This window comes from Propithecus coquereli, unplaced genomic scaffold, assembly GCF_000956105.1.
Source record: "Propithecus coquereli isolate 6110/MARCELLA unplaced genomic scaffold, Pcoq_1.0 Scaffold313, whole genome shotgun sequence".
Lineage (NCBI taxonomy): Eukaryota > Metazoa > Chordata > Mammalia > Primates > Indriidae > Propithecus > Propithecus coquereli.
Window position 1 is genome coordinate 315,799 of NW_012148764.1, and position 16,002 is coordinate 331,800.

The window sequence follows — 16,002 nt, forward strand, 5'->3', positions numbered from 1 at the left end:
GGACAACTAAAAATATATAGAAAAAATTAGCCGGGCTTGGTGGCGCATGGCTGTAGTTCCAGCTACTCAGAAGGCTGGGGCAGGAGGATCGCTTGAACCCAGGAGTTTGAGGTTGCTGTGAGCTAGGATGACGCCATGGCACTCTAGCCCGGGCAACATAGTGAGACTCTGTCTCAAAAAAAAAAAAAAAAAAGTAGCCAGGTGTGGTGGTGCACGCCAGTAGTCCCAGCTACTTGGAAGGCTAAGGCAGGAGGATTGCTTGAGCCCAGGAGTTAGAGGTTGCTGTCAGCTATGATGACACCACTGCACTCTAGCCCCAGAAATGGAGCGAGACCCTAGCTCAAAAACAAAACAAAAAAACACCAAAAAGTAAAAAACAAAGAGAAATGCACATAGAGGTCACCAACTAGGGGAGTGAAAAGGCCATACTTTGGGGACAGGAATCAGAGGAATTTGTTACCTATGACATGTGGTGTGTGAGGAAAGAAGGAAGCCAAGGACCCGTCCCAGAGGGGGAGCCTGGAGGAGACTGGGATACAGTTGGGAAGCCACTTAAAAAAGGACAGAGCAGAACTTTTGTGGTGAGGGTTAGGAACAATGGATTTGATTCTGGACACTGAGGAACTGGGGGGGCAACCAGCAGGCTGCTAGAAATTACTGACTGGGGACTGGGAGGGAAGTCCACCCGTGAGAAGCGGTACGAACACACATGGTGCTGCCAGAAGCTCCGCAGTGGGTGAGACTGCTTAGGGGAGAGACTGCAGGTGAGTGGGGGCAAGACAGGACCCGGGCATCACACATTTAAGGAGTTTGAGAAGGACCTTCTGGGGAGGAAGGAGGAGAGGCTATATCCAGAGCTGAAGGTGGATGAAATGAAAGGAAGAAGAGAACAGAAAAGAGGTCTTCACTCCCAAGGAACAAGAAGATGGATTTTTGGTCGCAGAGATGCTCTCCTTGTCCATGAAGTGGCTAAGCAACCTTTACGCTGGCACCCCTCAGTCCATGCGTCACCTGGGGAACTTCTGGTCCAGGAGGCCTGGGGCATGGCCTGGGAGCCTGCATTTCTAACAAGCTCGCAGGCGATGGGATACTGCTGGTCCTCAAACTGCATGGAAGTAGGGAGGACCCCGTGCGGTGCTACTCAGAGCGTGGGCACGGATACCCACCTATCTGGGAACTATGATAGCTCCACAAAGAGATAAGTACAGAAACTGAGACTCCGCATTTAGAAACTTACGGCAACTTGAGAGAGTAATTTTATGTCCATTGAATCTAATAATAAAGAAATTAGAGCTTTGTATTCTGTATGTCTTTTTAAAAATTTCATTACTAGTAATTTATATTGTATTTTACAGAAGTATTTGTCCATGATGCATGAGAAATTTTTAAAAGGAAGCAAAAAGCAGAAAGAAAGCAGATCTTTCCCCGCAGTTTGGGAAGCTCAACTCTGGATGATGTCGGGGACACTGAGGCCATCCTAATACTGGAAGAGTTCCTTCATTTCCTATCTCCTCTTCTCCAAGGACAGGAGCTGTACTTAATTCATTTTTCTAGTCCCTCTCTCCCAGTGCCTTAATCAAGACCTTGGTAACAAAAATAGATGTAGGGTTTCCAGATACTAGTAGTACTTCAGGGCCATCACTATGGATGATGTCATTAGATCCCCTGCAGGCATAAAAGACTCAGCTGAATGGGGCTTTTGAGAAATTTCTCAGCGTCAGTTTGTAACTCTGTGCAGCCTGTAGAAAAAACTGAACACGTTTCTGATTTATTGGATACTACACAAAAGGATTTTGTTATTTCTCTCCTGTCTCCCCCACCTATGAGCAGCACTTCCTACCTAATAGCACAGTCCCACAGGTGTGACACTTACCAGCCATATCACTTGTGATGAGATCTAACTTTTGTGCCATCTCCTTCTCATTATCATAGCTGATGGTAAACTCAGATGACTGATGTCTGGCAAAGGGATATTTAATCTGCTTCCAGCAGTCTGGAATAAAGTTAACATAAAACAAACTAATATATCAGAAATGTAACGCATGTCGTCCATGACATGTTCCTCGATGAGTCAGAGGTCAGGCCGTCTCTTGGCGGCTGACAGTGATAAATGTGCAGCCACAGCTTTTCAGGTGTGTGTGCTGAGAAGGGTATGCTGAGGTCATCAACGACAGCCGCAAACACTATTCCAACTATGCTCTCCATTGTGCCTTTAAAATGTACTGTGTCCCCATCAGGGGCCAGATTCTCCCTATGTGAGACCATCTGGGCAGTTTCCCACGGTCTGCATCTACACGGCATCCGTGACACAGAGGAGACAACGGAGTCCCCAAGTGGTCTCTGAGACCTGCCAGAAGCCCTGCCTCTCCACCCTCTGTCTGAACCATGGCTAACTTGTTGCTGAAGCATCCTGTGTCCTAAGGATTCTCTGAAACCTGTGCATGAGCCTGCCTGGTCCTTTCCTCCCTTTCTGAGAATAGAAATACAGTGGAGGCCTGCAGATGCCGAGCACTGGACCACATTCAGTCCCCTAGTGGGGCTTTTGCAACTTCTCTTTGATGACAGTGTAATGGCTGAAACTCCAGTAGCCAGAAAAAAAAAAAAATTGACAGATGATGGGGATGGGGTGATGTTGAACAAAAGTAAAGTGGCCATGAAAATTCAGAATTAAAATAATAAGACAGGATACAATAAAAATTCCTTCCTTGTAGATTTGCTAACTGAGAGGCTATAGAGCTTATTTTTTTTAACCATGTAAGTGTGGGCCACCAGCCTCCTTACGCTTTCAATCAGCAGATCCTGTCCCATCCTCGAAGATAAGATACAAGTGCAGGGAGAGCTTTCAACCAACCTGTTTTCTGAGCCTCGGCTGATCCATACAGATTTCCTTCCTTCTTCTTCCTATCAAGACAAAAAGTCCTACTAAATATTTATAAGCCAATTTATCTGCCTCTTTCTCCATGTATAACATGAGGATCATAATAGTACTTATGGGGCTGATGCAAGGATTAAGTAAGACAATTGCCATATGCTTGGAAAATCATATGAATATGTAGAATTATGCATAAATTTATCTCACTTATAAAAATAGAGGTCACAATATTTTCACCAGAAGAATATATACTAATTTTATTTTATATGTTAGAAATCAATGCTTTATTGTTTTATTTTCTCACCACCTCATGCAATCAGTAAAATCCTAAAGCAATTCCTCATGACCACACGCTCTCACTTCATCTTTTTACTATATACTCCAGTCCAAAATTGTGGGTGTATTTAAAAGTATTTAACACAAACACATTACACTAAGAGATGCTTTAACTTATGAATATCTACCTGAAGCTTAAAACCAGAGATTTTATACTTTCTCTCACTTTTGTCAGAAACTATTCTTCATTCTATATGCACTAATATACACATTTATAAGTTCCAAAGTTGTTTAAAATATAAAAAAAGAAAACTTAAAAATGCTGTCCAGTCTTTGTTTAGATCCAACACCTAATATTTGTTACAATAAACATGGAGTTTTGGATTCTGGAAGAGACTCAGCAGTCATCCAGGTAAATTTTATTTTATACATGAGAAGACTGAGGCCTGGGGAAATGAATGACTGGGTTTCTTGATGACACAGGTGAGACCAGAACACAGGCCCCCCAACCCCCCGTTCTAATACTCCTTCCACTTCATGGGTGGGAGAAACATAGATACCTCAAAAGGAATATATCAGTTCCAGGATACTTCCTTCAACAAGGCTCACCAGTTAAGTCTTTATCAAAGGTTTCTAAATGGTAAGAATGGCTTATAAAGTAATCCTTGATCATTTCTACTTCTACCTAACTTATTTTTGAAATATCCATTAATGGCTGGATGTAGTGGCTCACGCCTATAATCCCAGCACTTTTGGAAGCTGAGGCAGGAGGATCACTTAGGACCAGGAGTTTGAGACCAGCCTGGGCAATATAGCAAGACTCCATCTCTCCAAAAATTTTAAAAAATTAGCTGGTATAGTGGCACATGCCTGTAGTCCCAGGTATTCGGGAGGCTGAGGGGGGAGGATCACTGGAGTTCAGGAATCTGAGGTTGCAGTGAGCTGTAATCTGGCCACTGCACTCCAAGCCTGGGTGACAGAGCAAGACCCTATCTCTAAAAATAGATAAATAAATAAACAGAAATATCTGTTAACATTTTCTCTTGAAAGAGGTCATGCTGCTTTTCTACACGTGAGTATCTGAAGGGTAGACTTTTTGGTTTTTTGATTGTTTGCAAATTTAAAACGTAAAGTCACATACTTTCTAAAGGCTGCAAAGATCCCCATTCCAGCAACCAGCAGGACAACAAAGAGCACCGAGGGAACCATCACAGTTGTAACTTTTATTCCTAAATAAGGGGGAAAGCCAGCACGTTAAAACATAAATGACCAGCAACCAGATTTCACGACCTAAAACTAAATATTGATTTGAAAAGTCCTTAGCTATTTAATAGATGGGGAAATAAATACATGCTAGGCATTTACTGATATTAGAAAGCAAAAGGAGAGGATTCAAAATCCTGGCTAAAGTTTGGAAAAATAAAATTTAACTCCCCTTTCCTTCCCCAAAGGCAGTTTCCAATGTTTCTCAGGGATTAACATTTACCATGAGCTTGTTTCTTGGCCCGTATTAGATTCCAAAAATCAGAATCAAAGGGGAAGGTTTAAAGTGGGCCCACCCAGACAGAAACTGTTTAGATAGGTAAATGATTTAAGTACAGTTGGAGCTACTACTTTGGCTCAAGCAACCACCTTCCCCAGATGGTAGGCAGGTCTGGACCTGTACCCTAACAACAGCCTGAGACTCTCATCACCAGAGCTCTGGAGCTGTGGACTGACAGGAAATGCAGCCTCATGACCTCAAACAGCATTTCCCGTGTTGCATGAAACACCACACTGTGTTCTCCTCCAACTCTTTCTGCTCTAAAAAAGAAGGTCACTTTATCAGCCCCTGAATCAGGCTGTAAGTTTGTAGAAACTATGCAAACTAAAGGAGAAATATTTGTGCTTTACTCTTCTTTTCTGTGATGCCTCAGGAGAAAATAAAAGGATGACCAGAAGTAGAAAAGTGTAGTTCATCAAGAGGAGGAAAAGGAACTTAGATGGGAACAAAACTTACGTAAATAACAGCAGTGCTTATTTGTAACATTGAAAATGTGGGAAAAAATCTAACAACTGAAACATCCAACAGAAGGAGAATGGTCAACTGAATAAGGATATAGCCATATGAAATAATACTACCAAGATAGTAATAATTCTGTTTGTCAACTATTTAATAACATTGGAAAATGCTCATAATACAATGTTAAATGAAAAATATATGCCACAGAATACATGATATGCTACCATTTTTGTCTTTAAGTTAGAAATATAATACAGTTGACTAGATACAGTGGGATGTGGTGATCATCTATGGATGCTGATTTATGGCTGACTTTTTTCCTTATTTGTATTTTTCTAATCTTTCCAAATTTATAAAATTAATATGTAAAGTATTTTATATTCTGAAAAAATAAATGCACTTTTAATGTTCACTACTTAAATAGATTATACACTCGCATGTTCAAAATCCAAAAAGTATAAAAAGGTATGGAATGGGCCAGGCGTGGTGGCTCATGCCTGTAATCAGAGCACTCTAGGAAGCTGAGGTGGGAGGAGTGCTTGAGGTCAGGAGTTCAAGACCAGCCTGAGCAAGAGTGAGACACCATCTCTACTAAAAAGAGAAAAAATGAGCCGGGTAACTAAAAATAGAAAAAAAAAAAAATTAGCCAGGCACTGTGGCATGCCTGTAGTCCCAGCTACTCGGGAGGCTGAGGCAGGAGGATTGCTTGAGCTCAGGAGTTTGAGGTTGCTGTGAGCTAGGCTGACACCACAGCACTTTAGCTGGGACAACAGAGTGAGACTCCATCTCAAAAAAAAAAAAGGTATGGAATGGAATGTCTCCCTCCTACCTCTGTTCCTCCTCCATGGAAAATTATGCCAAATTATGTTTCTTCACATTTTTCTAGAGATACTGGAATGAATATTCATTCTTTATTTCCCCTTTTTACACATGGTAGGGTGCTACACAGACTGTTCCATACCTTATTTTTTTTTTAGTTGTCGATATATCTCAGAAAGCTTTCTATATTACTAATACATTTTTTTTATGACTGCAGAGTAGTCATTACATGAATGTGCTAATATTTTATTTTTCCATAAAATATTTACCTAGTGTTTGAAGGGCATATAAGTTTGTTTCTAAACTTTTTCTACTTACGATATTGCAATGAATAGCTGTGGACATATGTCATTTTACATATGTACAAAATACCTCTGGACCATCTGCCTCCAGCATTTACGTGACAGAGAAAAATAAATTTTGTTGAAAGTTACTGTGATATCAGGTGAGAAGTTAGTTGTGCTTCTTATGAAACCACAAAACAATAACTGCTCTACCTTTGTGTGTTTCTTCTGCGGGGATGGGCTTTGTGATTGTCTCATCTTCTTTCTCAGTTGAAACACCAGTGTTTAGACTTGTTTTGGGCCACACCAATGAATCGTTACCTGAGAGAGAAGGGATGTCGGAGAAACCACATTAGTAACAACGATACGCAAAAGGAGATGACAAGACTTGAATAACTCACTGACTCGCCCTGGGCCCTACCTTGTGTAATTTGGCAACCAATAAGCTCCACTTTCAAGGCTATCCTCTGGTGCCATGTCTTGGGGACAACCCGCACATATCTGGCCACGATGGGAGGGATGAAATTGTTCTGCACTGGGTCCCGAAAGTTGGAGTTCCCCTGAAACACCTATAGAAAGAAGTTACTTTCACCTGAAGGTTCTATTAGTTAGTTTTTAGTTCTTTCTCATCCCACTCATACCTGGTTATGCGAAACCAAAGCAACGATTCTATCTGTTGCATTTTTGCAGACACTCTGGATATTGAAGATAAAAGGCTTTGTAAACAAAGGCCAAGTTATCTAACTAAGATGGTGCTGCTAATCTGTTTTCTGCTTTAAATTTCATTTTGGGTGAAGAAGCTATTAATAAAATTGCCCTTTTGCATTACTTGGTCTTGATATTTCTACATTAATCTGGTGCTGCTGACAAGCAACCTCAAAAGCACAAGTCTTCGGCTCTCACTTTTGCCATCCCCTTCCTAATTCTCATTGCCACTAACAGCATCTCAAAACGAATTTCCAATCCCAACATCCACCACACTTATACCAAAACAACCCTTGCAAATTACCAACTTTCCCTTTCCAAGAAAATGACAAGTATCTCATTCCTGAGTGAGAAAAGAATTAAATCACAAAGATCACATAAGGTTTATTGATATAGTTCTTACACTGTGTGCTCAAGGAAGCACCATTGTTGTCTTTTATGAATGACATATTTAATGTAAACACACTGATGAAAATATAGAGAGGTCCAATATCCTACTCAGTTCCCTTCGCTCCAGAGTTTCTCTTACCTTTTCTTCATTATTCACAATTCCTTTATAGGTCCTCCACTTGGAGTTGTTATTTTTGAAGTTTATCACAAAACTCTTAACATAAAAGTTGAAATTTGACTGTGTGGATCCTGCAGTCTTAATTCCTTATAAGAAAATATTATTTACAGGTTAGTTTTAAAAATATTTTGTATATAACATGTATTATAATTTCACATTTCTCACCACCCCCACCCCCATTTGAAATCTGAAATCATTTTACAGCCCAACTCTTATTAGTTGCATTGAGAAACCTGTTCACAGATGAGTGTTTTCATACTGACAATACACCATAGCAGTAAGGGTTCACTACTGAGGTATCATCTCTAATCTATACACCCATATTTACAACCTGCACACAGGTTCTTTTCACACAGACAACGTGAAGATTTGTTACACTTTAAAAAGATTTCAAGTACCTGGAGGGTAGAGAGAGGGGCACCTATGTAAACAGAAAGCATAATTCTAACTGCAAGTCATTCTGCAATCATGAAACTGCCTGCACTTGTGTTATTTTCTGTACCTGTTATTTTCTTTTTCTCCCCCAAATCTATCTCCAGCCACTCCCGTTGTTTGTGGTTGTTGCTGCTGTCTCCTGAAGCCCATGACGGGCCTTGGTCCTGAAGCCGGGCTTGGCCAGGAGACCAGTGAATTTGTTCTCCACTCTCATTGACCCACTGCCAAGAGGAAGAAGCTCTGATTTGCCTGTCGGGTTCCAAACTCAAGGATCTGCTGCAACCTAGGAAAAAAGGGCAGTAAAACCTTTCAGTTATAGGCACAAAATGAAAGCAAAAGATAAAAGTACCACATTTCGTCTAGAAATATTCAGATAATTTACTTCCATTCTGATATCAAATCAAGTGTTTAATTATCAGTTTTTTAATGGCCTTGAATGTGACTCATTTGAACTACACTGACTTGAGATTGTTGCTGCTTTTCTTTTTACTAGACCTCAAAGTCACATCTCCTGTAAGTGATATCTCTATGTCCCCACTGTAGATTTTCTTCTAATCTACTAAATTAACTCTGATTTCAACAAAGTACAATCTGTCTTAAAGGTTTAAAATGCTGAGTTTCTTCTCACTTTAAAGGATTTAGAATCAGAGGGAAACTCCATTCTTCCTGTATCCTTGAAAAGAAAATATGTCCAGGTCCTCTGAAGATTGGTAAACTGTGCCCAACATTCATCCATAGGACTTTAACTACACCATGTAATGTATAGTGCTTATCCATTTTTCCATGGACTGTTCTTGCCCAAGACTCTGGGTATTTCAATGCAGATAGTTTGGTTAAAAACTGTTCCAAGTCATTTCAAATGGGTATATAGTTTTGATCTTGAGACTGCTGACACTAAGTTATTATTCTGTCAAAGGGATGTTTTAAAAAATGGTATGCGTGCCATTAAAAAAAACAAAGAAACCTTCCCCTCCATAACCATGCTGTCAGTGATAAAAAAAAACACCAAGAGATCAAATAAAAACCTAACTCCTGAGAGGTGTGTCATGAATCAAAAGGAACAACAACAAAAAACCTCCTAAAAACCCTCATTAACCTTATGGAGCATCTTCTAAAACACACATTTACTTTCTTAGCACAGATAAGAACATGACTGACTGATCCAAGTGACCCTCCTGGGAGTGTCACAGGCAGAGCCAGCCACAGGGCACACCAGTAGCTGCCAGGAAAGTGGTACGGGAGTGGCGCAGACTGTGCTCAGAGGCATGCTGATAAAACAATCTTCAGAAATGCTGAAGCTGCAAACGCCATTAGATTTGTGTCCTTTTTCCGCTTGTTTTTCCAGTGCAGTCAAATGGCAGGTTTTGTCCTTGCTTGCTAATTGCAGTAAGGTCATTGTGCAAAATTACAGAATTTTCAAGGCCATTTTCTTTGAAAAGGAGGGAAATTAGCATAAAAAAGGGATATTCCTGGACTGCGCCATTAAAACCTAAGTCACGTAACAATGTAAGTGGTATCCCTGGAGAGTTTGGTCTCTGGTTCCCAGACAAAAGTCAGTGACAGATGACAGATGGACCAGGCGGATTCCTAGACAAAGGTGCAGCTTTCCTTGGGGCTATGGGACCCAGGTCAAGAAGTGCCTCAACACCAGAGCTCAACTACCCACCTAAGCCATTACTTCTCTCCCAACAAAAGATGACAGTTACTGAAAGTGAATCACAGTGTGTCTCCTGGAAGTATCTGGGGGAAAGAGGAGGAGGCCGACAGCTTTTTCTCCTTGAGGCTTATGGTTATGTTAATGAAATACTAGAGTAAAACATTCTGGCTGATATAATCTTTTATACACTTAAGATTCTTTCTGAATTCTATCTTGGCATAAAGGCCAAAACAACACAACCAAAAACCAGTTCTCTCAATAATTTCCACCAAAGTAGCCCCAATCACAGAGGAAAATGCACTTCTAGGGTGTTTGCAGCCCAAAACAACTCTCTACAAGCTGGAAATTTTTTTGAAGGCTTTTGTTTTATCTTTAAAAGTCAAAGAATTTTGCATTCTACTCTATAATATATCTGAGAGACATAAACCATTTATACATAAAATTGAGACTGTTTATCTTATGCCTTTTCCTCTTTGGGCTTAAAAAAACTTAATAAGCAAGACGTAATGATTAGATCTTATTGCAGTATGTCAGATATGTATCATTCTAAAAAATGATCACAGAAATCTACTGTGATTATGAGTCAAAACACTTAGTATTATTTCCCACTTTTCCTATTTCTTCTGTTCCTACTGTAACATAAACATTAACAGTCGACTTCACATCATTGTCCTTGTAAGTCACCGACAATGGTCAAAAAAATGTTGAGGGTGAAGGTGGAGGTACAGGAAGTATAGGAGAACAATTCTTGAACTTCCTGGTTTTCCTACAGTGCAAATCATTTAGCAGAACACAACCAATTTAACCAACTACAATTAGGATCCTGTAGTAAACCGGTTTGTTTCTATCACGGGCCACCATGCCTCTTCTGAGCATTTTGACTAAGAAGCGTTTTTTAAACTTTAAATTTTGTGCCAGTACTCTGTAAGTGAGTGATTTCTCAGAACCCCATTTTATTCTCAGGATACCCAGGTGAGGAGGCCTAGAGAAGTTTCCATTTCTTTTCTCAAAGATGACCTTTGAGATCTTGAGGGGCCACTATCTGCTTCCTGCCGAGACTTCTCCAGGAATAACCACAAACTCCAATCACTGAAAGAAGCTCAACTTGCAGGGGAAAACCAGGATCAAATGGGGAAAACAAAAATGACAGTTCCTGTGGGATCCCCACAAGTGGTGGTGGTTGAAACAAACTTCTGAGTGAATTTATAAAATCTCTAGGTCCTCTCTGGTCAACAAGACTGGAAATGGAATTTAACTAGAAGGCACAAATGAAGGTTACATGGTCACTGAAGAGTTTTAAAGTTAAGAGTAATGATCTTCAGTATGAATTCCAGCCTCCCCTTTCAGCGTCATAAATAAAACAATGTTAGATATTTCATATTTTAATTTGGGTATACTGGTGTAGCACAATGCCTGAATCAGCACCTCCTTTTCCTCAAAGTTTAAGCTATTTGAAAGCTTTCTATAACTAACATTCCATTATTTCACATCATAAATATAAAAGGGGGGACTCAGAATCAGGACCAAAGCATTAATCTTAAATGTCTTATATAAGAATTTTAAATTTAAAGAGATACTATTTAATAAACTTCTTTGAATCTTCAAATTCCAAGTTTAATAGTCATTGTGTTCAATCCTAGACAGCTTGGGCTACCTTCATCAATTTTCTATTATCTCATGTGTTCAAATTTCTCCAAAATTATCTTCTAAAAAGAAGGTGACACCTTATATTTAAGCCCTTTCAAGGTCTCATATTACATTGACCTTTTTGAACAACAAAGAACTGTTCAGGGAAGACACTTCCGTTTGAAATAAACTAACATCAATGCAGTTTTGAATGCAAAAGTGAAAAGTAAAAACAGTGAAAAGCAAAGAAATTTAATGCAGATTTAGTTCTGATTCCTGGGGGGATATAGGACTTCACAATTTCTAATGTTGGAAATTGTTAAAAGCAAGCCTTTTAAAGATTACTTCGAAAAGTGACTGTTGTTTGCCAAAAATGCATAATCTGAATTTAATCACCAGGGAACATCAAACAAACCCAAATTCACAGACATTCTACAGAATAACTGTTCAGTACTCTCAAAAGATAAGGAAAAACTGAGGAGTTAGTGACAACTGATGCTTCATGGCCTTATATTGGATTCTACACTAGAAAAGGGACACTGGCATTTTTTTTTGAATAGAGTCTCAGTTACTTTGGTCCCGTAAATAAAAACCTAGAATTCCCTTAGTTATAATGAAAACCGTATGTACCAAGCAAAGTATGATACTTCTTTTATTTATTTATTTATTTATTTTTTTACTTTTGCTTTCACATGGAGATGTGATCAAAGATACTTCTTAAAGATTTTTTTGCCAGGTTTAGCACACATGATCTCAAAAGTCAGTATATACATAATTTATCCAAAAAATCATAGAAGTTTAAAAGTGAAATTCATGTCTAAAAATACCTTGAAAAACTTACTTCTTTCCTTAAAAAACTTAACATATTTTCTAAAGTAGAGTTGTTATATTTAACTTTGTCAACTTTTGTTTTCTGGTTGTTTCAAGGATATTTTGAAAAGAAGAATCAGTATCTTAACTCACCCATACATATATAAATACATTCTTCTAACTGATGCTTGAATTTGGAAGAGCAGCCATAATTATAATACATGATAAACAGAAGAATAATAATCCCATCTTGTCTTTACTAGGTCTTTTAACAGCACTGAGATCAAGTGCATATTTTGCCTGATTTCTGTGAAAGTTGGTGTGGGTGTTCGTATTTGTTTATAGTGTATTTTGTTACCAAGAATATAGATTCTAAATATGTACAACGTATATAAACCAAACATTTAAAACAAAATTGACATGAGGGTGAACCATTAAAAATTAACTGCATAATGATGAAAACTGTACAACTTCAGCATATTCACAATGGTTGATGTAATCACATTCCAAGTACGTCCACTCTTGGCAGAGCTTACAAACACTAATGCCAGAAAACATTATTCTTTTTCAAAACATTAACTCCATATTCTAAATTCTGATAGTTTTGACTCTTAAAATTCCTTGGCAGTGGGTTTTAACAATTAGTTGATTAATGAAAATTATCAAGCTGGATAACCAAAACTATTCCCGTTTCAGCCACACATATAATCGTTAGAACATCGGGATTACAGGAGGTATTCCAGAACATGCATTCCCTCCCTGCTGCATTCCAGCCAGCATCCCCCATCACTGCTGGCCCAGGCAATATAGCTGTGGATCCCTGGGACCCTGCCCGAGCACTAGGGTCCTCTCTCCACAGTCATACCAGGTCCTGTGACCACACCAGCTTGCAAAGGTGCCACACACCCTTCCTCCCTCCCAGGGAGCTGGGCAGCGGCCACACAGGGACATCCACTCTCTAAGCTCCAGCCACAGAAGACAAGGCACTTCTGCCTCCTCCTTCTGCCATTCTCAGGAAGGTTCAAACTGACCAGGGAACTATTTTAACCAAGCTAAAATGTAGCTCTGGTTAGTGTTTTTGGTCAAAGGAAATCTTTAAAGTAGAACAAAAGAGAGAAATTTTGCTCATCATTACATAGCTTAAGAACATCCCCTCTCAAAAATATTACCTACTCCTTGTGTTTTAGACAAAATTGCTCTATAATGTAATAATGGGCAAATCTACCCAAGTTACCACAAGGGTTTACAGAAAGTTTCTCTCTACCAATCTTCCCAGGCTATAGCGTTAATTAACACGGCACTTGCCCTTCTCCCCAAATACCAAAATTGTTGATGCTCACAGAAACCTTAATCTCTTTTCTTATGGTACTGATCTAAAGAGCTGGTGAAGTGAAGATGGAAGCACAGGTCTGGGATTCAATATTCAAATCTCCCAACCTCAGAATCAGTTTCTTCCCCTTTGGTACTACGATAGTTTTCAATCAAGTAAGTGACTGAGGCAAAAATCTCAATCAATGGAGGTTTATTAAGCCAAAGTTGAGGACATGCCTAGGGAAAAACACAAACTGCAGAGTTGGAACGTTCAGCATTTTGAAGGCTACAGAGTGAAGGAAAAGGGCAGAGGGGGAGGTGCTGATGAGGCAAAGTGGTTACCTTCTCCTGAGGCCCAGGAAATTTACATTTTACATACAATAAGGGGCATGTTAGAAGGGCAAAAGGGAGTGAAAGAAGCATCAATTATGCAGATGTCCCTGGGTAGGTGGAAGAATGTTTGATTCTGTGTGTCTCCAGTTCTGGTACCTTATAAAGATGAACTTGTAATTCATTCTTAGTGTGAAACTGAACAGGCTTTGGTTTTAGGTGTTAGACATAGCTACAGTTTGCATTTCCTTGTTTATAGGAGGTTAGCAAGGAATCTCATTAATGAATGATTTCTGGGGCCAGTTCTTCACAGGTGCCTGAGGCCTTTAACTTCTCCATTGCCTAGAGTTGGGGGGGAGGGGGTTAAAATTTTGATTTTCTTTTTATATAGTCTTTTCACAAACCGTGTGATTGGGATAAGTCCCTGGATAATTCTTGGAAATCATTGTGTCACTATACTGATAGGTTACTAGGTGCCCATAGGTTATCAGGTGCCCTTTATCACCTGATAAAGAAAAAAGGATGAAAGAAGTACTTACAATCAATTCTCACTGAGGATTGAGAGTCTAGTACAATTCTCAAATTCTGTATCTTATTCCCCTTTTGGAGAGAAGGAAAAGCTAAAAAATGATTGAATTATTAAACAGTATCTATTGTTTCAAGTTATTTCATCGGTTTCCCAGTTTACTCTTCTGAACAATGTTGATCAAAATATTTCATATATTAGAGTGGAAAGCCCTTAGCGGAAAGCCCAGATCATTTAATCATACTACTTTTTCAAATCATCTATGTATCCACCCATCCAAACTTATACAGTAAGCCCTGCACTGATTTGCCAAACCACCCCAAAAGTCAATGCCATATTAATAATTCACAATGGAGAAAATAATATTACTCACTTTAGAAGGTTGTTGTGCTGATTAAATGAGATAATGTATAAAAATGTTCCTGCTAGACTCTGAGGCTTATGCTGAGGACTTTGTTTAGGTACAAGCCCTTTAGCTGACATTCATGTCTTAGTTACTGACAGTCACAAATTCAAAGGTTCCTGATAAACTCAGGATATACCATCAGAAAATGTCAAGGATCTACTGTACTGAGTATTTTCCACAACCAGGCGTCGTATGAACAGTTGGAGACACATAAAAGCAGCAGGGCTGCCCCACAGAACTCAGAGTGAAAGGGCAAGACAGTCACACTTTCAAATAACTACAATTCTAGGTGCTATGTGTTATATCATGAGTCGAAACAAAATGCTGAGGAGAAAGGCAAAAGAAAATCTGTTTCAGTGAATTATGAGCACTTCCCCAAAACAAGAAATAAATGATCTGAAGACTTTTATGAATAAAAAGTTCATCGATTAACAAATAAGTTGCTATAGTTGATTCGAGTGACCAAGTTAATCACACAAATACCTAAATGGCAAGCACAACCGCATGGGTTCTGAGGAGAGTGGGCACAGGCAGCAGTCGGATTGCAGAATGCCTGTGGTTGGTAGGTCTGGCTTCACATAAACAAAGCAGGAATTTCTGGCCTCAGCTGGAGGGGGAGAAGCAGAAATCTGTTGAAGCTGGAACTCTCGGAGGTAGTAAAAGAAGGCCTCTCCACCTCACATCCTCGCATGGAGAAGCCTCAACTTGGGAAGGAGGGAATCTGGAGAGCTAAAGGCAGTCCTCTTCCTTCCCACGGTCTTCCCCAGCTAGTGTTGGATTCACATGGAGTGTTCCTTTCTTATGCGTCCTTCCTCCCCTGAACCATCCAGCCAGAATGGTAACAGTGGTCCAAAAAAAAAAAAATCCATAGAACTCCAGAATCGACCCTATCTCAGCAACCAAGGCCTAGGGTAAGGATCTGCCCATTATCCAGAAACTCCCACAAGACTCCTGGCAGCCCCTGCCCCGGGGCTGGTGGGAAAAGTAGAGTTGGCCTTAATCAAGCAATGGGAAGGAACGCCAGGGGGAAATGTCCCTGGATCGCCAAGATAAAACTGCTATGCAACTTGAGATCTAGGTAGAAGCAGCTGGGTAATTTATCTGGTAGGCAATAAGGACCCACAGAATTTTTTGAGCAGGGAGATAATGAAAGAGGTATTTGAAAAAGGTGATCAAATATAAACAGAAAGAATCCTTTCTAAGACACCAAGAAATTGCCTGGTCGAACATTTAAATGCCTCTTTTCTTAGTACTATAAAATTCTCCTTAATAAAGAAGAGAAAGAGCTGGGCGCGGTGGCTCACGCCTGTAATCCTAGCACTCTGGGAGGCTGAGGCGGGTGGATCGCTCAAGGTCAGGAGTTCGAGACCAGCCT

General features: G+C 39.8%; 1 protein-coding gene across 1 annotated transcript in view; it reads right to left on the reverse strand.

Annotated features, from left to right (window-relative positions):
* Nucleotides 1-16,002, reverse strand: part of DCBLD1 (discoidin, CUB and LCCL domain containing 1) — a 41,076-nt gene that overhangs the window by 7,864 nt on the left and 17,210 nt on the right. The window contains exons 2-8 of the mRNA XM_012650152.1: nt 8,029-8,244; nt 7,488-7,612; nt 6,675-6,822; nt 6,467-6,574; nt 4,290-4,377; nt 2,852-2,901; nt 1,874-1,993 (exon numbers count right to left, since the gene is read on the reverse strand). Of these exons, the coding sequence (XP_012505606.1) occupies nt 1,874-1,993; nt 2,852-2,901; nt 4,290-4,377; nt 6,467-6,574; nt 6,675-6,822; nt 7,488-7,612; nt 8,029-8,244 (855 nt within the window). The remainder of the gene's footprint in view (nt 1-1,873; nt 1,994-2,851; nt 2,902-4,289; nt 4,378-6,466; nt 6,575-6,674; nt 6,823-7,487; nt 7,613-8,028; nt 8,245-16,002) is intronic.